The sequence below is a fragment of the Hyla sarda genome, chromosome 5 (genome assembly GCF_029499605.1).
Source record: "Hyla sarda isolate aHylSar1 chromosome 5, aHylSar1.hap1, whole genome shotgun sequence".
Taxonomy (NCBI): domain Eukaryota; kingdom Metazoa; phylum Chordata; class Amphibia; order Anura; family Hylidae; genus Hyla; species Hyla sarda.
In genome coordinates this window covers 101,603,395-101,626,852 of record NC_079193.1, presented here as the reverse complement: position 1 = coordinate 101,626,852, position 23,458 = coordinate 101,603,395, and the positions used below count along the sequence as shown (strand labels likewise).

The 23,458-nt window shown below is 40.6% G+C and overlaps 1 protein-coding gene across 12 annotated transcripts in view; it reads right to left on the bottom strand.

Annotated features, from left to right (window-relative positions):
- The window catches only part of RARB (retinoic acid receptor beta), a 946,796-nt gene that overhangs the window by 47,764 nt on the left and 875,574 nt on the right, over positions 1–23,458 (bottom strand). For 10 of the 12 annotated variants that reach the window (XM_056519992.1, XM_056519997.1, XM_056519995.1 and 7 more), the window contains 2 exons: positions 6,426–6,497; positions 5,443–5,603 (listed from right to left, as the gene is read on the bottom strand). In XM_056519992.1, coding sequence (XP_056375967.1) covers positions 5,443–5,603; positions 6,426–6,497 — 233 coding nt within the window. The remainder of the gene's footprint in view (positions 1–5,442; positions 5,604–6,425; positions 6,498–23,458) is intronic. The other 2 variants (XM_056520000.1, XM_056520001.1) reach the window with 1 other exon arrangement.

Below are 23,458 nucleotides of genomic sequence, written 5' to 3'. Positions count from 1 at the left end.
CTCACATCGCACCCCGACACCACACTTTTCTAGCCTCAAACCCCTTCATCAGGATAAAACATATATGTGTATTGACCAGACAAAGAACTTTGTCCAACCTCGAAATCTATAGTCTTAGACACTTTATTAAAAAGCAAACGATTTTAATGATAAAATTGCACTGGTGATGGTGACCCATTTGTTTTCCCCAAAGGCTGTCCAGGCATGCTGGGTATTGTAATCTTAAACAGTCTCCTAAGACTTACCCGGTTGTGGTAAGACTGGCAGTGGCCCCCCAAGGGTGATCGCAAAATTATGGACTTTACAGGTGTTGTGCTCTGGATGCATAACCCGAGAAGGTATCTAGAAGCCCTGTTTAGTTCTCTATGTTCTCCGTGGGCATTTTTTCTCTTATAACCAAGAGTGTCTTATTGTTCATACTGTTCTCTGTTGAACCTATTCCCTTTGTTAATGTTATAGCTGTATATATCATGTTGTTAAATGCTATTTTTTTGTGAACATTGTTCCTTTCCCTTTATCTTAAAATTATGATGTTGTTCTAACTTTTGATCTACAGGAAAAAACACAAATACAGAAACAGCATAGATGGTTGAACTCAAACAACAAATGTAGATAAGGTTCCCATTGTAGGGTTCCATGCAGTCGGCTTTACTGTGGGGTAACTGCAAATTGAAAAGGATGTTTTTTTGTCATGGACAACAACTTTCTGTAATATTTAACTGAAAATTTATTAAATAATTTATGTATCTGTAAAACTTAGGTTAATAGAAATGGACTTTGTTGTTCCTACTTCTCCCGGTTTATCAGACAATCATGTAACACATAACTAAATTCCAAGAAAAAAACAACATGCTTGGCCCCAGCATTAATTCCTGTTATTTAACAGCATGTATACTCTGATTGTTTTAACTAAAAAAAAGAACAAGAAGCAACAATTGGGAAGGCACATAATTCAAGTTTCTTCAGTCTCAGCACTTTTCGTTACGGTCACATTTTTGGAATTTCATGGCTTCCTAAGAATTAACAATCACAGGAATATGTACTTCCTTTGAAAATATAATAATCTCTGCTATCAATGATAAATGAAAGTCTAGGAGATCGGTCATTGTCTACATTACACAAGCTCATCCGTGTCTTCATTTAAAATCTGTAGACTGTCTGCATGCCTTCAAAGGACCCTTTTTTTTCCCTATTTAAATAAATTATTACCCTTGCAAAATAATGTTCCCTATTGCAAGAAGTGGAACTCAAGCACAGTGCTGGCATTTCACTAGCATTTGACTTGAATAATTTAGGCTTTTAAATTCTTGATTACACCTCATGCTTACGTATCAGAGCACAATCCAGAGAGTATTATAGCTTGCAAAATGAGAATGGCAAACTCTATCTTCACCATCTATTGCTCAGTGCTTGAGTTGGCATGGTGCTGTGTTTCCTGATGGAGGTCATTCTACATGTGCTTGTGTGTTAGTGCCAAACACAATCACAGCTTTCATAAACGCACGCTCACTCATTCAAGTGCTCATTTCCAGGAATATCAGATCTTTACTTCTTGGGAAAAACCTAAGTGGTTGTTTGTTTTCCCCATGGTCACTGTGAGAGTAGTTCTAGATAAATATATACTTTTTTATGTTTAGGCCTTTCCCACAGGATAGGTGATAAACCTTTGATTGCTGAGACTTCTTTAATGGTGCTCCCACCAATCATTATAATGGTGGTCCAGAGTCCTGTGTTCCTTCTCACTGCAGCTGAGCTTAAATGGATGAGTAGTCATGGATGTACCCTGCCTTTCCATGTAATGCCTATACATTACTCAGGTGGTTGTACTCATCTGCCTTCTTTAATCCCCTAGACCTGAAGGGAGTAATAGGGTCATTTCATTCAAGTGCAATAAACAAAACCTTCTGTGTCCTACCTTTGGCTGATTCCCAAACTTATAAAATCTTTATATTTCAAAGAGGCTTTAGTGCCACGTCTAGGCACTCGTCCTCTCGCCCCCCTCCCATCCTTGCCTTATGAGCAGCAGCACACATGCGGTGAGTCCCACATCAGCGAATTTCATCGTACATGTATAGCTATTAGCCTCCACAGCGCAGGGCTGGGATTTCAATACAGGGCTTGCACTAATAACAGAGTCCTGCACATTAATCAAGTAAGGGCAAGGGTGGGAGAGGGAGAGAGGAGGCGGGCCTAGCTGTGGCAGCTCAGCACTGCCTATTTGAAACGCCAGCAGTATGAAAATTTTATACATTTAAGTATAGTTTAGATTCCCTTAAATGATGTGTCCCCTTTGAAACCTTTTCCATCAGATGAAATAATTAACATTTGTTGCTAATAGAGATAAGAGCAAGATAAGGAATGTTTGTACACCTAATGCAAACATCTAAAATATCTACAAAATATGTGAAACATCATAAAAAACGTTCCTTTCCTTGATATTCTAATGGAGCGTGGTTTGCTTTGAGAACATATGTATCACTTGTATCATGATTTGGCCTAATCCTGATTTGCATGCTAAAACTAAAATATTCACCAAAATTAATAAAAGGCTGGAGGAGCAGGAGACATCTGTAGAGCTGGATGTAGCATCAACAACACAGTCCAGCAATGTACTATTACAGAACCTCCACATTCTTTTAGCAGTTTAGGAAACAATAGTTAAGGGGGTATTCACATCATGTCTCAACACTGGTATATGTCTGGATAAGGTCAATAATGTGTTCTCAGATATCACACATCGAAGAAAAGAACAAAGATACCGTACTCCTCAGCCATGGTTATTTTCAAGCTTCATTCAGTACATACACTTACATAATGGGGGGATAGGATAGAGGGTAGCAGGGGTGCACAGAAAAGGCGACAGCAGTTACATGCAGGTATACACTTCTTCTGGCATCTTAATGATGTCAGCAAACCCCTCCCCCTGGTAACCCTCCCATCCACCAAGACACTCAACAGTCATATTCACATCAGACATATCAGACGGCATTCTTAGAGCAATGCCATAAGGTTTCGTAGATCAAATTTAGTCAACATATAACTATGTTTAATGTCAGCATATACTTTATTTGTTCTTCTTTATTTGTTCTAAGAAGTGAACCCAGTACTGACCCCTGTGGTACCCCATTTGTAACTGTCACCCAACCAGAGTAAGTTCCATTAATACCCACCCGTTGATTCCTGCAACTGAGCCATCTACTTACCCTTTTACATATATCTTTCCCTAGTCCCATCATCCTCATTTTATATACTAACCTTTTGTGTGGCACAGTATCAAACGCCTAAGAAAAGTCCAAATACACAATATCCACAGCTTCACCCAGTTCCAATCTATAACTGACCTCCTCATAGAAGCTGGACAGATTAGTCTGACAGGACCGATCCTGCATCTATGTTGGTGCTGTGTTAGAAGGTTATTTTCATTCAGATATTCCAGAATAGAGTCTCTCAGAAAACCCTCAAAAGGGTTACCCACAATAAATGTTAAACTCACAGGCCTAAAGTTCTCAGGATCACTTTTTGACTACTTTTTGAATACTGGCCCCACATATGCTAAGCACCAGTCCTGTGGAACAAACCTTGTCATTATGGAATCTTTAAATATAAGGAATAAGGGTCTGTCTAGGGGTTGATTTATAATATAGCATAATTCTCAGATATGCACTATGGCATATGACATATGCCATAAGAGGCTTAAGTGCCATAGCTATGCATGCCTGCACTTTCCCCTTCCCATCCATATCCATTAAGAGATGGCAGGGACGTTAGGGGAAAAAAGGAGGCATGCCTTGATGCAGCATTTGAAAGGGCACTGTCAGAATCAAAAATGTTTTATATGTTGTACATCTTGGCAAAACATTAACCTATCTCATATACTTCATTAAAAAAATTATCTAATTTTTATATAAATTATGGCTTAAAAAAAGACCAATAGGCGATAAATTGCTCTATATGTCAAGCGGCTTCCCTAGGTGTCCTATGGCATACGTGATTCCCCTAACTTGTGTTCCTATATTGTTGTGAATCGTTTGTTGGTTTGTCTTGTATTAAACTTGAAAATAAAGAATTGATAAAAAAAAGACCAATAGAGATCCCCATACCATCCAGAATATAATCCTGTCCAGCTGCAGCATCATCTTTGCCCCAGCTGAAGCGCAGGCTGTGACAAAGTCCAGGAAGTGAGGGCCGGGCTAACACTCATCACTCCTGTCCTGTCTATCAGATTCCTGTCTAAAAACAGGGCAGCCTTCAGTGATTGGATGAAAAGACCCAGCACAATAGACTCAGAGAGGAAGTGAATGCATGGTGAGTGAGGGCAGGCCCAGAGGGATTTATGAGGCAAATACAGAAGTTAGACACATAAAAAAGACATGTAAGGAATGTGCATAACCTAGAGAGTAACATATATAATCATACTTTCTATGATATGACAGATATCCTTTAAGTAGCTGGCAATTTTTGACACTGAATCAAAAATACAATCATAAAGTCAAGTTAAGAGAGCACAGCACTCACCAGATTGCTTCAGTAGTGCTTCCACTTTATTCCACAATCTTCACATAACTGTGGGGGTAAAAAACTGCAGGTGTATTCAAGACGACAGGAGTTTCAGGGCACAGCACTTTCTCTAGCCTCTGGGCGCCCACTTTGGAGGAAGTGGTATTGTGCCACAAAATGCCCCAATGCCTTGGATGAACCTACTGTCTGTTTTTTACCCCTTTTAATATGTGAAGATTGTGGAATAAAGTAAAAGAACAAATGAAACATTCTGCTAAGTGCTGTGATCTTTCATAACTTCATACTGCTGAACAGAATGAATGTTTGTTCGAGATGCTACAAAAATTCCCAAATTTTTTTCAATTCAAAAAGCATTTCCTCCTTTGACATGGGATGATTTTTGGGGTTTTGATTATGTGTACTTTTTTCTTTTTATTGTTTATGAATACAGTTTATTTGAAAAGATACAAAGTGGAACATAAAACAAACAATTAAGATACTTCCACTTCTGTTCAACCCTCTAATCTCTGTGCCCTCAGGCGCATGCCTAGTGTGCCTATTAATACAAACCTGTTGCCTTTAGACATGTAAGGTTCTTTGCCTTGCGTTTTGGTGACAAAGATCAGTGATCCCTTATTTAATTTCAGACTCCCTACACAGTAGCTAACAATGCCCATGCGCGGAAGTGTTAAAAGTAGAAGAGATTGAATGAACAAGAAGGAACAAATAATGAGCACAAATTTGTGTAGAGAATATGCAGAGTACAAAGGGGAGGAATCTCTGGACCAAATCTTCTTCATCTTCTTCCGGAAGAACATGTAACGGGAGTCTTACCATCACATTCATAAATCATGACTAGCAGTAGATGAAAAGAAAATGTAATCCTACATGCGGGATCGGTGTCTGGAGTACAGTGCTTCCAAATTATTAGCAGGTAAAACTTACCGTAGTGTATTTTCCCAACTGACACAGGGAGGGGAAGGTTTCTTGATGGGCTTTTCTGATTTTCTCTGTCAGGTCATCGAGCTCGGCTGTCATCTCATAGTTCTCTGTGCACTCCTGTTTCGAGGGTTCTTTCTTCTTCTTGTTTCTGTCATTTCTGACTGCTGCAGGAGAGATGAAGACACTTTAGATACTGGATACAGGGCTTAAACACTATCTCAAAGTGATTCCAAGTATGTGAAAACAGCTATCGTTCTGTTTGAAGTGATGAGTGTATCATATAATAGAGATATATTTGGATGCCATAAGGTGAACATTTATCTATAAATCTATACAACTGATAGAAATATCACTTTTGCAATTTATAATACTATTATTTCACTCTTTGATGACTTTTGATATCTATAAATTATTGTTTTCTACATATCCTTAAGGGGTATTTCACACACAGCTTTTTGTTACAGTTTTTCAGACAATTTTTTTTCGTGCCAAAGTCTAAAGTGGATTAAAAAGAAATGGGAAATTGCCAAAGCCTGAAGTGCTGTGCCCACCTCATGTGTTGGCCCAAAAACTATCCATTGGCTAACCATAGAGATCAATAGGGCTACAGACAAAACCTACAGAATAATGTCTACCCAATGATAGCTAATTGATATAATGCATCTATTTAAAGGGATTGTCTGGCAGGCTGATGGGAAGGGTGGTGGGTGTTTGTGATTTTGTGAACTATAAAATGTGTTATAATTACAAAAATAGGACTTCACAAGGGACCAGATGCTCAGAAACAGTAAATATACCTCTTTCTTATTTTCCTTGCAGCTCAGGTGACACATAAAAAAATGGTCCCTGTCCAGACAACCCCTTTAAAGGGAACTTGTCACCATAAAAAAATGCTGATTAATCTACTGACATGTTATAGAGCCAGATGAACTGGACAGGTTGATATATAGTTTTGTGGGAAAAGATTCAGCATGCTTATAACTTACTGATTGAAGTATCTTCTCTTTCATGGCTTATGAGTCCAGTGGGGGGTCTCACTGAATGATTGACAGCCTTCCCTGTATGAGTGTACATAAAGATAGCTGTCAATCCCTGATTACGTTATACTGAATCTTTTACCACTGCATTTTCCATATGACAAGTTCCCTTTAAGAGATAAAGGATCTTCCAGGAAGATGTACATACATATTTATGAATGATAACAGCTGTTATGCTTGAGCTTTATCTGTCAGCACATATGATCTTAAGGTTTATTTATTCCTTAGGTTGCGTTCACACGTGCGTATATTCGCTGCAGATCTTCTGCAGATTTGCTGCTGCAGATTTTGCTGGCCATTGACTTCAATGAGCAGCAAAATCTGTTGAAGCAAATCTGCAGCAGATCTGCAGCAGAAAACAAGCACATGTGAACGCACCCTTAAAGCTCAACTGTCATCATTTTTTAATCCCCCAGACTACTACAATGTTGTTACTGATGACCATAAAGTGAACGTAGCCAAACCTTTATCGCCGCTTTTGCTTCTTTTGTGAGTTATAAAATAATTTTATCCAGCTGTCAGGCACAGTCAGATTGGCGTGGCTTGGGGTTTGCAAAGCCCCGCAGCTGCCACGTCTATCCTCTGGTAGTAAGACACAGCGGTCCACAGCGCATGCGTCCCTCCCTCCCGACTTTAACGTGCGCGCGCTGCAGTGATTTGACAGAGCAAGCGCTCGCTCCCTCACTCCGCGAATGCTCACTCCCGCCATCTAAGCAGTCAGTGTGCATGTGCAGTACTAGGGGCAGGGAGCGAGCGCACGTGCTGTGGACATTTGTGTCTTACTACACAGGAGTCCCAGCAATGAAAGAGAGGATAGGCGTGGCGGCAGGGCTTTCCGAACCCCAAGTCACACCTATCCGAATGTGCCTGACCGCTGGATAAAATTATTTTATAAGGCTAGGTTCACCCTACCGTTGTCCCCCTCTCCCATCAATGCTGCAGAAACAGAGCATACTACTAATGGATGCAAACTGATGCAAAAGGATGCCATTTATTGGCGTCCTTTTGCATCAGTTTTTCATCCATTAGTATAAAAAGTCAGCCGCCTACAGACTTCCGCAGCCGGGACTACTACTACTCCCATCATGGGACAGACTTGTTTCCATGATTAGAGTAGTAGTTCCCCAGGAGTCTGCAGACAGCTGGAGAGACTACTGTAGTGCTTGTACTCCTAGTACAGAGTATGTCCCATTTGGGGGTGGTACAGGGGCTGAGGGATTGATCGCACCGGGTTTCACTTCCGAGACCGATGCAATCATAAGTTATTAAGCAGGGAAGCGGGAGGAATGCCCCGCTCCCCTGCAATGTATGTAGTGTATTTTTCCTTTCATTTTTTTAAATCCCCGAGGGGCCATTCAGGGCTCCTAGTGGGGTTCTTAAAAAGAGGATTGTGATTGCGCTGCGGGGGCCATATGTATATAAAAGTTCTGCGGTGGCAACACATATAGTGCAGCGGGAGGCAAGACATAGCGCTATATGTCTGTCCCCCCGCAGCACTTCTATATATCTTGCACCCCGCAGAGCCTTTATATAGGTATGGCCCCCGTAGCGCAATCACATATTGCCCCCTGCAGCACATTTTTACATATACTGCCCCCGCAGTGCTATGAGTGAAAATACTTTTTTCAGCAGCACATCCGGCCGACCGGCTTCCCCAGCCGGCCTGATGCGCTGCTGATAGAATACTTTTCCAACATAAAGCTGTTGGGGCATATTTATGTAGATGCACTGTGGGGACCAAACATATAACCTTATATGTCTGGCCTCCACAGTGCTTCTATATACATATGCCCCCTGCAGTGCTATGTGTGAAAATAATTATTTCAGCAGTGCATCGGGCCGGCTGGAGAAGCTTCCCCGGCAGGCCCGATGCACTGCTGGAAGAATACTTTTCACTGATGGTGCTGCGGGGGGCAGTATATGTAAAAATGCGCTGCGGGGGCAATATGTGATTGTGCTGCGGGGGCCATTTCTATATAAATAGACTGCAGGGGGCAAGACTTACATAGTGCAGCAGGGGGCAAGTTATATAGAAGCGCTGCGGGGGAGCCAGGCATATAGCACTATATGTCTGGCCCCCCGCCGCACTACTATATATCTTGACCCCTGCTGCGCTTTTATATACATATGGCCCCTGCAGCGCAATCACAATCATTTAAAAAAAAACGCTGGGAGCCTGGAATGGAATGCCACCCGCATCCCTGGTTAATGACTTCTGATTGCATCGGGTTTCAGAAGTGAGACCCGGTACGAGCAATCCCTCAGTCCCTGTACTACTTCCCCCAACATGGAACAAATTCTGTTCCATGATGGGGGTAGTAGTACAAGCACTAATGTAGCCTCCCTGGCCGCCCCCAGACTCCTGCAGCTTGGGGAACTACTACTTCCATCATGGAAACAAGTCTGTTCCGTGATGGAAACAGTAGTAGTCCCGCAGCACTGCAGGAATCCCGATGTCACCTCTTCTGAGCATGCTCAGAAGTAATAATGGTTCAAAAACGGATGTTATAAACGGAGTGCAAACAGATGACATTCAACGCTTCAATGTTAAATTTATAATATCCGTTTCTATACTGTTATTTTTGACAGGAGAAAAAATACTGCATGCTACGTCTTATCCCCATTAAAAAAAACGGATGCAAACGAGCGCAAACAGGTGATAAAGGATTGTAAAAAAAAATCCCATTGATATCAATGGGATAATTTTACAGCTGTTTGCAACCCGTTTCCAAAATTATCAAACGGATTGATAGCGGGCATTTATTAACGGGTGGCAGATGTTAATGTGAACAAGCCCTAACTTATAAAAGATGGAAAAGCGGCAATAAAGGTTTGGCTACATTCACATATGGTCATCAGCAACAACATTGTAGTAGTTTGGGGGGTTAAAAAATTATGACAGTTGCGCTTTAACATCACAATGGAAGCAGTCATAAAATAACAAAACCACAAGACCCCTAAACAAGGATCACTAAAACCTTATTCCAACAGTCCCCACTGTAAAACGTAACTTTTATTCTGATGTGATAAATTCCTATAGCACAACGTATTCACTCATATTGCCAATGTGCAAGAAATATAAAGTGATACCACTGGTGCAGTTATCCCCAAGTTGGACAGTATTCCGTTTATTGCACAGCATTTACAGCATCTACATAGTGTGTTATTGTTGGTGGCTGCAGTCCTACCAAAAAACTATGGGTACACGGTGGCAACAACAGCCTCTAGGACTAAAACACCGCTAGACCCCTTAACAGGTTTTGCTCCTCGGAGCTTCAGCAGAGATCTGGGCTAAAGGCTGGCACCTCCTCACCCAACCCCCCATAGGAATGTTTGGTCCTATAGGTAAATATATTATAATTCTTCTTAGGATACCATCATTTGGTTAAATCTTACAAGAACATTTCTTAAGGGAAAATATAAAGACATACAAAGTTCTGAAATGAAACTTACCAGTTAAAACCTTAATGAGGACTCCTGGCCTCTCCTGTTCTGTATTAGCAAATATATGTATTTCCCATAAACATAACAATTGTGGAGCTGTGTTTCTTATTGCTCTGAATTGGGGCATTTTTACTAGAATGTAATGTAATAGGTATCACCAGCTGGGAGTGTTTTCCTGTACTGTCTGAGACTAGCCAATCAAAGCTGACAGCGCCAGACAGTTTAGGGACTGGCCCCCAATTGGTAACATCCAGTTGGCTACTTGCTCATACATTGCTAGTAAAAACAACAGATGAATGGCACAGCACAGTTCCAGAATTTATATTTTATGAATGATACATATACTTACTAAAACAGACAGGTCTGGAAAGGCCACAGATCCTCTTTAAATGAGGCATTTTTAATGTCTAGCAAGTTTTTTTTTATGTGTAAATACATCAAATGTATTTTTATTTGTTAATAAGAACTGATACAGAATGTTGCAGATGATAGTTGTTATATTGTTAGTATTAGAGAATGTGGAAAATGTATACCGTATATACTCGAGTATAAGCCGAGTTTTTCAGCACAATTTTTCGTGCTGAAAACGCCCCCCTCGGCTTATACTCGAGTGAACTCTCCGCCTGTCAATCCCTTCTCAGTGGTCTTCAACCTGCAAACCTCCAGATGTTGCAAAACTACAACTCCCAGCATGCCCGGACAGCCATCGGCTGTCCGGGCATGCTGGGAGCTGTAGTTTTGAAACCTCTGGAGGTCCTCAGGTTGAAGACCACTGCGGCCTTCGTCATCATCCAGACCTCCCCTTTAGTTTTCTACTCACCTCCCCTCGGTGGGAAGGAAGGGTGAGCTGGTCCGGGCCGGTGGGGAGGGTTAGTCGTTCCGGGCTGTCCATTTTCACCGAGAGGCCCTCTTCTCCGCTCCGGGCCTGCCCCAGACTAGTGATGTTGCCTTGACTATGACGCACAGGGACGCGCATGAACGTCCCTGTGTGTTGTCGTCAAGGCAACCTCACTAGTCCGGGGCAGGCCTGGAGTGCGGAGAAGAGGCCCCCCCCCCGGTGAAAATGAACAGCCCGCAACGACTAACCCTCCCTACCGGACGGTCCCTGCAGCATAGATGTCCCGGACCAGCTCACCCTTCCTTCCCACCGAGGGGAGGTGAGTAGAAAACAAAAGGGGGGTCTGGATGATGACAAAGGCCGCAGTGGTCTTCAACCTGCGGACCTACAGAGGTTTCAAAACTACAACTCCCAGCATGTCCAGGCATGCTGGGAGTTGTAGTTTTGCAACATCTGGAGGTCCGCAGGTTGAAGACCACTGATGAAGGGATTGACAGGCGGTGATGATGAAGGGGGGGGGGATGATGACGGGGGTCTGATGACATGGGGGGATGATGTATTTCCCACCGTAGGCTTATAGTTGAGTCAATAACTTTTCCTGGGTTTTTGGGGTGAAACTAGGAGCCTCGGCTTATATTCGGGGCAGCTTATACTCGAGTATATACGGTAGTAATCGTGTGGCATAATTTTTACTTGCTGTTCATTAGACTTCTAAAGTTCAATAACTCAGTATTAAATCACTGCAATGTTATTAGCTTTTGGGCATATAACCTTATTAGCGGACTGACAGCTTTCCTGAGCCTATTTAGCTCCATGGCTGCTTGTGGAGCACAAACACATTATTTAGGGCAGTCTTATGAATTTCTGCCAAGGATTCCCAGATACAAGGAAATGATTCACAGGGGAACCTCTCTATAGTTTTTTTTTTTTGCTGCAGCTTCTCTGCGAACGTATTTTTCAGTTCCTAGAAACCCTACATGAAAACAGAAAATCCCTTCTTCTCTTCCCAAACACACAGATTTTCACATGTACTCCGGGACCCCACAACAGAAATAAAGTACAATCATCATCTATCTTTCTATTCACGATTTATCTGTCTGCCTACCCCGATATATCTAATGTCTTGCTGTTTATGATCTTTCTGTCTGTCTGTCTATACATGTCTATCTGCCATCTGCTGTGTTCGAATTTTGTATACGTTTAGGCTAGGAGAATATAGTGGAAGGCATGCTTTGCTGTTGACTCCACTGGGTATACTTAAGCAGTCACAACTTAATTATCTTGATTTAGTGGACTCGGTTAGACAAGACTAATGTATATCCCTTTGCATAAACTGTCATCTTTCTGTTCCCTTTTGCACACTTGCAAATAGTTTTAATAAAAGAGCATGTGGGGTAAATCTGTTACATTCCTGCTGGCTTCATCAGATTATGGCTAAGATTTATAAGTAAAAACCATCCATCTGGCTTCACTAGCTTTGGCTTCCACATACTCAATACTATGGAAAATTAGATTATTCTGATTAAAACTAAATGTGAAAAATTCACCACACATTTCGAAGCCTGCTAATCCATCACTATTCCAACCCTGCCTTTAATAAAAATAAATCAGAAGCCTGCATGTTTGAACCTAATTTTTTTAAGCATGACATTTTCCTCTGCATTTCTTTCTTAAATGTCACCCCATTCTACAAGACTGAGTGATTCTGTCCCCAGGGACAGTCAGTCATTGTAAAGTCTTCGGCTGCAGCTCGCCAGCCAGGGCTCATTTTATTTCTTGGACGTCATTTTCATCAAAGGTACAATAGATCATGAAAAAGGCATTAGATCCATGAAAATGCAACAACATAAGGGTAACTTAGGTGGGGGCCTTCAAACCGAGGTATTGTCGCAGTTCATTAGGTAATCTAGGTTCTGTGTTCTTTACGTCTTAGTGCGTAAAGCTAGCCAATTATGTTCTTTGAGCTCTACGGTGAAGCAAATAAGCCACCAATTATTTCTGTATCTTGTTTTCAGGTAAGAATGTATTGAGAACAACTGGGCAACCAAGTCCAGACCCATCTGATATCTTTACACCCCATGGCTATGCTTTCCTTTTTACATTTGGATTGATGGTACATGTGACATTGGAGGTACTTCAAAATAACATTTTAACAAACCATTATGAACCAGAACTGTGGTGTACAAGTTTTTGGCCTTAGACATGCAGGTAGTGCTTTAGAAAGAGAGCAGCAAAACTTATTGAAGGAGAGCTGCTCTATACTGACAGTCGTGCTTTAGGTACAATACATTTATGTAATCTAGTTGTATACCTATGCCCATGTGACAGCTCTGCTAGAACAGAAGAGCGCAGACACCACTCCCTCAAAGGGACATAGGGCATAGGCTCTCACGTCATTCAACTGATGGGCGGGCATATGGGAGCGTATAGCTTTGTATTGGGTTTAGTGCAGGTTTAGTGTTTTTTTTAGATTTAAAGAGCCGATCTGCTGCCCTTATATAAAGGGACCCCATGAATCAGCCCAGTTTATTAGTTTACTATCCTTCTGCAACTGTCTTTCCTAAATGGTGACCCGAGTAAACTCTCAGAACCTGAACAACTATGTCTCCGCTACATCCACATCAGTAGCTAAGAGTAGAGACCTGGGATTCCCTGCTGCAGAAGTACACTCCTCCTTGTAGAGGTCAAAGTGTAATTTCAAAAAACTTTTCACTTTTATCACCGAGACCCCCATCGATCAGTAGAACAAGTGGGGAGAAGCACGAGCTTAACTGCTTCACTCCTTGGCCCGCAACAGTCTCTGTCCTCCTGCCCTATTATAAGTCTATAGGGCTGCGGGATGGAGATGGTGTGTAGCATGCTACAATGCACTTCTCCCAGCTCGTGGGAGTATTAGCACTGAGACCCCTGACTCATCAAACAGACTGCCATACACTATAAAAAAAAAAACTGCTAGTGCATCACAAAAATAGTGAAAATATGAATGCTTAAGTATTAAGTATTATTTAGTACATTTGTACTTTATTGTAAATTGTTATATATTCTCTTTATCATTCATTGGTGCCTTTGAAAGGGTTTTGGTATCCATATATTAGACAAGACAGTAATTTATAAGCTACTTGTTTTATCAGCGATTCCTGCTGGCAATTATGTCTGAAATCTGTCTTCTCCTTATTTCTACTCTACTTTGTAAAGTACCATAAATGTTCTTTATTCAAATGATTTCTTATTATATTATGTCTTTCAGTGGTTATTTTATGGGGATTTGTGGTTGTGTAGGACATATTTGTGGTGCCCCCATTGGTACCAACTTTTTGTTGCACCACAAGATTGATTTGAAAGATGTTTTACCAATGTGCATGGAACAGTAAATTCGGTGCTCTATGCACTGTTTATGAGAGTACTGGAGATACACAAGCTCTATACTTAGGTATCTCAGCCCCTTTATAACACTTAGGTCATACATTCACTGCTGTGACCACCAGCAACCAGCTGTAATCTGTAGGGGGTCCTGGCAATTCCACCACCTAGTAGAGTATTTGAAAACCAGAACATTTTAAGTTGTTAAAATAATCTATTAATTTGTTTACAAGTTTTATCTGGGTGACAACCAACATTGCCACTTACAGTTATAGATCTCCCAGGAGCTATTGCCCGGATTCCCAAACTCCCAGAAAGCAAAGCTGCCTTATTACACAGTGATATATCATCCTCCACTCCCACTCTGTTACACAACCAGGCAGAATTGCTGATCATGAGTCTCGGAAACCTTGCCAATAGCCTCCGTGGGAGCTGTAAATGCCGCCATATTGGTTATTACTAATCTTTCCCAGTAAAATCTTTAACAAATAAATAGCTGCATTTCATTTTCCACAACTCAACAGAACTGGGCAACTGAAGAACATGTAGCATTTACCCATTTCTTTAATAATCTTATACAGTACTGTTAAAGCACATTTCCTACATGCAAACAAATAAAACCCAACATTTTTCTTACCAATCCTAAATAGGGCGTTAAGTAGATGGATGCTCTTATATACTATTAGTTTTATACACCGGAACGTGTAGGCGTGAAGGATAATAGAAAGTCAAGGGTGTCTCATCTATAAACTGCTACCAGGTGTTTTTCTTTCTCTTGCCTACAATCATATGACAAGCTGACTTTTCTTTTTCTTGGCTCTCCTCTGATTTAGTAGAAACAAGATCACAGTATTAAATGGCAAGCCACCGTAGTAATTAGGAGGTTGGCTTAAATGGTGCCTTTTTGTCAGCTGAGGTCAAGCTGTCTTAACTCCTTCTCTGACCCAAGTCTCATATATATTATTTATATGACTTTTCAACACTTTGCTGTTTTGCCAGTACCTTGAGTTCCACTTCAAAAACTTTCACAGCAATAGTGGAATATGATTTCGAGGTGTTGGACAGAAGGGACAGAACAGTCACTGGTTTTGAGAAATGTAAAGTTATTGAGACAAAATGACATTTTCCATGTGATAGTAAATCAGAGTGAGCTCGGAGACTCTGAAGCTCATGGTAGAGTACTAGCCAAGGACTTTCTTCCAGCAGTTCATCACACAGAGTTAACTCACTAAAATAACGTTTTCTACTTGGATTAACTGACCCAGTTTTCTTGGCTCAGAAATGGAAACAAAGGCTGTAACTTGGATGTCAGATGACGTCTGAAATGGAGTAAAGAGGTTGTATGTTTTGCGAGGCTTTCTAGATAAGAAGCTGTCCTTTTTCTATTTGATACCTTCGGGATGCGTTCAAAAAGAAAAAAAGACAGAACGTAAGTGCTGAGATAAACGGCTGTCTTTAGAGATGATGAAGGTTAAAAGAACAAGAAAATAATACAATTAGCTAAATTGTTTTCGCACTTTTGTTGCAAGATACAACTTCTAACAGTGAGTACAGGTTTTGTTCTTTCTTAGGAATAATTAACTTTATGTACATAGAATAATATGTTGCTTATATCACTTGTTAGAATGTTCCTCCGAACAATAACATATTCACAGGATGTTTCTCAGATGGAAGCCCAGGAATCTGCTGCAATTTGTGGGGGAACCCAGCAGCAACTGTTCAATCCTGTGCAGCAATTCTGTGCAGCACCACCACAGGGGACATAATGCATTATACAATTCTGATATTTGTTAGGAGAGAAGTGCGGTATCTGTATAAGGGGACATTGCCTAAATGTGCCAACATTTGGTGCACTATTCTGGCTTGAAGTAGGGTGACTAATAGTTGGTCTAAATTAGACTAGACAGTCTTCAGATATGCCAGGTATCAATCACCTTGGGATACTTTGATAAATCTTTTACATTTGTAGACATCATTCAAAAAATGTGGCAGTTTTAGTAAATCTGGATTATGCCAGTGATGACAACAGCACACATATTATATACAAATATTATATAAATTATTACCAGGGGAGAACATAAGAATCTGAACATGGGGGGCTAAACCTCACACATATCAATTCACCACAGTGGCTTTATCAGGAATGATGGTTGTAATGCAATTGCTCCTACATATACCCACCTCCCCATACATAATTAAGTTGTATTTGTATATACCAACATCCACACACTAGTTGGACCGCCCCAAGGGTAATGACATCATCCATGGAGGTAGAGTGACACAGATGGATGACCAAATAATAGCATAGCAGGCAAATATTCATGTGCATAAGGAGCATGCTAGCACTAAATATAGTAAGGTTGTGCTATCCCAAGGAAAGATGTCAGCCACAGTAAAATCGCAAATTCGCAAATGTCAGCGCAAGCTTAATGGCAAGGTCCCACTGCTTAAATTAAAGAGGTCTGCCCAGTATAAATGCACATGCACGGAAAACCAGTGAGTGCATGCAGTGACCAAAGCGCTAAAAATTGATCCCTTATGTCTGTGAGCAGGACCACACCTTTCTCCACCTCACACAACTATTCTACAGTCAGCAACTTTCTCCTTAAAATATGGTCATCTTCTCCTACTATGCACTTTTAGGCTATGTTCACACCATGGAATTCAGCATGGAGATTCCGCAGCTGCAGAGTCCAATTGATATTAATGGGATTCTGCTGCACTGTGCACACGGTAGAATTTCTGCAGCAGATATTTCTGCTGTGGAAAGCGCGATTCCGGAGTCCACCAAATTAATAGACATGTCTATTTTTTCTGCAGAGTCTACATGGACATTTTCTATGCGGACATTCTCCTGTCTGAATATAGCCTTACGCTGAATCATTATATGACAACTCAAAGCCCTACTGCAAAATCCTATTATAGCTACAACATTGCACAGGACCAAACCTCCTATTCTAGTACCAATAGCTTACTAGACTATAACCCACCATCCATTCAGGAGCACAAAAGTTTAATATATAGAGTTGAGTTTCCTCTGAAGAGAGAGAAGGCCCTAGAAATATCCACTCTTGTAATGAAGATAATGAATCTGGAATGAATACATACATAAGAAGAACATGAATAACACATAGGGATAGAATTGTTCCCCTAACAAGAAAACTTTATAAAAGCCTATAACACCCCCACTAGAGGCATTATGCTACCATGAGACACACTGTATAGACATATAAGTCCAATATATTGTTCATTTCATCCCTAACACTGTGTTGAAATCCCTTTTCATTGTCCATTTTACTCGTGGATGCCAAGAAGGTATATGATAGTCAGTGGTCCAACAATTATAAGAAGTTAGTGGCCCAACAATTATTAAAAGAGATATGTCATGCATAACAAACTTAGGATAGGGGGTAAGTTTTACATCAACAAGAAATATACCAATGTTACTATGTATGGTTATTTGAAACATGTTTTTAACACAAGAACCAAAAATAAATAAAAACAAATCAGAAAATTTCCAGAATGTTGGAAAGTTTTCAGGACATTAAAGGGGTACTCTGCCCCTAGACATTTTATCCCCTATACAAAGGACAGGGGATAAGATGTCTATGCGCAGGGGGCTGCTGGGGCCCCCCGCGATCTCCCTTCTGCACCTGTCGTGCATTTAGAGTGTTGGATGCAGAGCCGAAACGCCGGAGGCTTGTGATGTCATGGCCACGCCCCGCTCGTGATGGCACGACCACGCCCCCTCAATGCAAGTCTATGGGAGGGGGTGTGAATTCACGAATGGGGCGCGGCTGTGATGTCACGAGCCTCCGCCCCTCATCGCCAGTCATCCAGCATGGAGCGAAGTACGCTCTATGCACCGGATGTCTGGGGTGCCGAAGGCAAGATTTCAGGGGTGCTGCCACTGGGGACGGAGGATAAGATGTATAGTGGTGCAGTACCCTTTTAAGTGTTTCTATTGGTGGCTCAGTGGCTCAGTGCTGTTGTCTTGCAGGACTGGGATCCTAGATCTAGAAGGAGTTTGTATGTTTTCCCTGTGTTTGCATGGATTTCCTTTGTCTATCCTGATTCCTCCCACACTCCAAAACATACTGATAAGTAAACTTAGATTGTGAGCCCCAATTGGGACAGCGACCAACTTGAGTGGTGACAAGAATATGTTGGTGCTATTTAAATAATACAAATAATATAATTAGGTAGCTTTAGGGCGAGATCTTTTAAGGCTCCTTTCAATGGTCAAGATAACTGAAGGGGTACTTTTTTAAATCAACTGGTGCCAGAAAGTTAATCCGATTTGTAAATTACTTCTATTTAAACATCTTAATCCTTCCAGAAGTTATTAGCTGCTGAATACTACAGAGGAAATTCTTTTCTTTTTGGAACACAGTGCTCTCTGCTTAAATCTGTCAATTTTAAGAAATGGACAGAGATGTTAGCAGAGAGCACTGTGCTCGTGATTCAGCAGAGGGCTCTGGAAATTTCCTCTGTAGTATTCAGCAGCTAAAAAGTTCTGGAAGGATTAAGATTTTTTAATAGAAGTAATTTACAAATCTGTCTAACTTTCTAGAACCAGTTGATTTAAAAAAAAAAGTTTTCCACTGGAGAACCCTTTTAAGGGTTTTAAAACCCTGCTATTGAAGGGGTAGTGTGTCTCTTTGAGGAACAAAAACAAAGGGAAGGACCACTCCATGTTGTAGTAAATCCAAATAAGATAAATGCCAGAAATAAAACTTAAATTACCCCAGACTTTTGTGCACACCATACACAACAATGGACGATCGCTTATGAGCATCAAACAAAGGTGTAGTCCTTCTGAAGCTTTCCAGCACCAACACAAGAATGAAGAACACAGGGAGGGTACTTCAAACACATAATCAGGAATCACAGAACTCCACACCCGAATAATTTGATTATTGAACCACAATCCAACGCGTTTCTCAGCACAATAGCCGCTTCATCAGGCATACCTTTGAGAAACTGACAGACTAGCATATGGAGTCTTATAAGTCAAGCAATGCTCCATGTGAAAAAAGTAGGCAAAGTAGCCCTCCTCCAAAAGGAAAAATAAAAAGCATGAAAGACAGGCAGTAAGGATAAACAGAGACCACATGATCATGATCGAAACTATTCAAAGCTGTAAAGATGCCAAATACATAAGAGATGAGCCCGCTTACTTTGATTCTAAATTTACCTCAATCATTGGGTTCATTCTATGAGAAACAAGGCCAGTTTGTATGAATTACTCAGCAGTTAGATGCCACACTTTCTTCCCCTGTAATGAAACATCTCGGCTCTACATCATAACTTGAATAGAACAAGGCGAGATAAAACACCTAATTCTAAAGTAATTAGTGTTCTCTACTATGGCCTTTCAAGTTTCCTGGCACTTAACAAGCACCTCTTAAAGATGAAGACATAATACACAGTTAATTAAATGTGGGGCTGTATTAACATTTACTTTGTTGCAGTGATAAAGTAGAAAAGAAAATGGGTCAGACTGTTTGGTTTGCTTATTTTTCCAGCTCCATTATAACTGTCCATCAGGGAACTAGCCAGGCCTAAAATTCCCTGTAAAAGCATGTTGAATTAGCTGAATGCAAAAAGCTAAAATCTCATTCAGTTGTAATCCAAAGATTTATGGATGTCTCCTGAACACACTAAAGTTATATTCCTTGCTTAAACAAACAGTTATTGTATTATTGGCAACAGGGGGAAAAAAAGGCTTGTTATGTATTCAGGACACTGAGAGCGAAATCCTGCACTTAATTAAATGCTTATCACCCCTAGGCATTGCCTCCAGGGTTCCAATGTGTACGTTTTCAATGTCAGGGTAAAATTTGCTTTGTACATGAGTGAAAGAATAAAAAAGTCAAAATATCTACCATCCAGCATTAAAGGGGTACTCCCACCCTAGACATCTTATCCCCTATCCAAAGGATAGGGTATAAGATGTCTGATCGCTGGGGAACCCCCAAAAGTTGCATGCGGCACTCACCTGTTTCTTGTCCGGAAGCGCTGGAGGGTCTCGGTCGCGACCGCGGGAACGGAAGTCCGTGATGTCAGGACTCCGCCCCGTGTGCCGTGTGGATGGACAAGCAGGAAGTGTGGGTGGACAAGCAGGGCTCTGTGCACTTAGGACAAGCAGAGCTCTGCACACTGAGGCTCTATGATATGCCCCCGGCTCACACAGCAGGCTGATTGACAAGCCAGGAGCCTGCACAGAGCCCTGCTTCTCCGGCCCTCACTTCCTGTATTTGGACTCCTCATAGACACACACAGGCAATAACATAATATAATAATAATAAACACATTTTTTTTTATTAATGTATATTACAAATATACATATAATGGTATTATCTACATCATATCAAAAGTTTTTGTTGGCGACAGGTACACAAAAAAAGAAAAAAAAATTACGATCAGAAAATAAAAACAAATTAGAAAAAAGACCATGTTTCCATATCTGTCTCTAATCAAAATTCCCCTTAATGCTCAAATGCTCTTTTTTCTTTTACCCTGGTAAACAAATTTTATAAGTGCCAAATAGTTTCATGTGTGAAAACTAAGCTAAAAAAAAACCCCTTAATGGTTGCCTTAATGTAGCCCGTGAGGTCAATCATCAATGGCCCCATGTGTAAGAAAATTAAGGCAGTAATGGGGAAATATAGATGACACCGATGCAAGTTTTTATGTATAAATTATTCATAAAAAAAAAACATTTTTAATAATTAGTTTTACAGTTTTAATAAAACACTGTTGTTAGTCAAAGCCGACACACAGATATGCGCGCCTTAATGCGCTGGACAGACATAGTGAGCCAATTAGTTTCTGTGAACAACAATGCAGTTTTCTAGTACTAGTGCTGATGAGGTTCAGGTCTATTAAAAGATGGGAGACCTACGATTACTCTACAAAAAGAGACACTGACTCACCAGTAAATGGCACGGCAGAGGAAGTATTCTTCCTTTTGAAGTAATTTGCATATTTTCCCAGAAAGCATTGCCTGAAGTATCCCTACCTTCCTGCTCATTCACCCTAAGGAGAGTTAGTGCTTTCATCAGCCAATTTACAGAATATTTAGTTCCTAGAAGAACGCAAAAGCACAAGAGCCTGAATGGGGTTAATGAATGACCGCTCCATGTGCAAATTAGAAAGGAATTCATTGGAGGAACAAGATAAAAGGTGCCTGTAAGATGCTTCTCTGTCCAGAGATAACATCACATTAATAAAGAAAACAATAGTATTTTTTTTTTTTTACCGGCTTATTAATTGCTCAGTGAAATACTTTTGTGAGGCAGAAAATGAATTCATGGGCTATTAATCTGTCATACATGGTAGTGGAGGAAATGCTCATTAGGTGGCTTGATGCAATTACAGTTATTACATAACCATCTTTACAGAACATAGAGCAAATTATGAATAATATCATTCACTCTTACTTTCCCTGAAAGACCTTCAAAGCCAGCGAGGGAGAGTGGTTTTGCACGAAATAAAGTGAAACCACACTAGGATGGTTACGTGAACACAGATTCCTGGGAAGTAACAATGAACCACATCTCCCATGATGCTGTTGTATTTACAATCACTGTCCATTGAAGATATTTCAATTGCACTTCAATAGAATTCCCTATCTCTAGACAACTTTAACACACTGCCTTGGGCATATGTCCCACATAAGTCTGCTCCATTTTCATAATTCCTGCTTCCTTGCCTATTTTAACTATTTATGAAATCAAATCAGATGGGATTTTTGAAAATGTGTAAAATATAACGCAGTATTAGATTATGTACTGTAACTTAACCATGAAAAAGCATTAATGTATATATATATATATATATATATATATATATATTATTCAAACAGAGAAAATAAGCCAGGAACAGCGTGTCCTTCGGAAGCTACCTATGGGTCAGGTGCGCTCACAGTCCCGTGGCTTGGTGGGGTGCAAAGCGTTATGCAACAGATAACTTGTATATGGCATCAAGACAAGAAGGAAAAATGCTGCAACTCACCACGTTCGAGCTTTTCTTTTATTGCTGTCACAGCTTCAGTGCAAATACTGCTTGCGGTGGACCGGAAGAAGCATCATTTGATGCGAAACTAGCTGGTCATCTGGGGACCTCCCCGCAGCGTCCACATCGCCCTCTCTCCCCTATTCACAGCCCCGATGTCTATCCACCGCAAGCAGTATTTGCACTGAAGCTGTGACCGCAATAAAAGAAAAGCTTGAACGTGGTGAGTTGCAGCGTTTTTCCTTCTTGTCTTGATGCCGCATATATACATATATATATATATATATATATATACACATGAAAGAAGGTTGACTGCAGCACACCAGCGTATTCAGATGAACATGTAGCTTTACTCCATAAATACAGTGACTAGGTTTCTGTGGTCTCACACCACCATTAACAAGTCCGGACTGTAGTCAACCTTCTTGTATATACTTCATTGGACCCACGACCGGGGCCCCTGCAACTGCCTGCACCCACTACCTGAGTTTGACTATGCCAGTGTGCTGCTCTCCCTCTTCGTTTGCTACATTTGTGTATATATATATATATATATATATATATATATATATATGTATTAGGGAGGCACCGAAGGAAAATTTTGAGAGGCCAAAACCGAAAATTTATACTGTGCTTGGCCAAAAATCAAAACCGAAACTGTAAATGCATTGCCCCGCCCACTTTTTTTCAATATAGTTTTTGTAAAATTGTATTATCAGCATTTTTTAGTTACTGATGTACTTGAAGGTGACTCGGGAACACATACGGGGTGGTTATAGAAAGTACTGGCCGGGCTTGGAGCCACAGCACTGCCACTCACCATACATGTACTCCGGGACACACTATAGGGGTTTCACCTATCTGAATGGTTGCTATGGGCAACTACTCCATTTTTCCTCAGCACGTTCCGATAAATCACCCCCTTATATCTTAAAAAAAATAATAATAATAAAATCAGTTTGCTTAAAATGTTCTCTTCTGACCCCTATAACTTTCTTATTTTTCTCATATATGGGGTTGTATAGGGGCTAATTTTTTGCACTTTATTTTTTTTTATCTGCATTTTTTAGCAGTACCATTTTTACTTTGATGGGGACTTTTTGGATTACTATTTTTATTGCTACATTAAGTAAACAAAAATCTGCAATTATGGCCATTGGTATTTTTTTTTTACATTTACGCCATTGACTGTGCGGTTTCATTAACATTATACTTTAATAGTTCAGACATTTATACATGCAGCAATACCAAATATGTTTATTTTTGTTAACTTTATTTTATTTGAAAAGGGGGAGGGGGGGTGATTTTAACTTTTATTTGG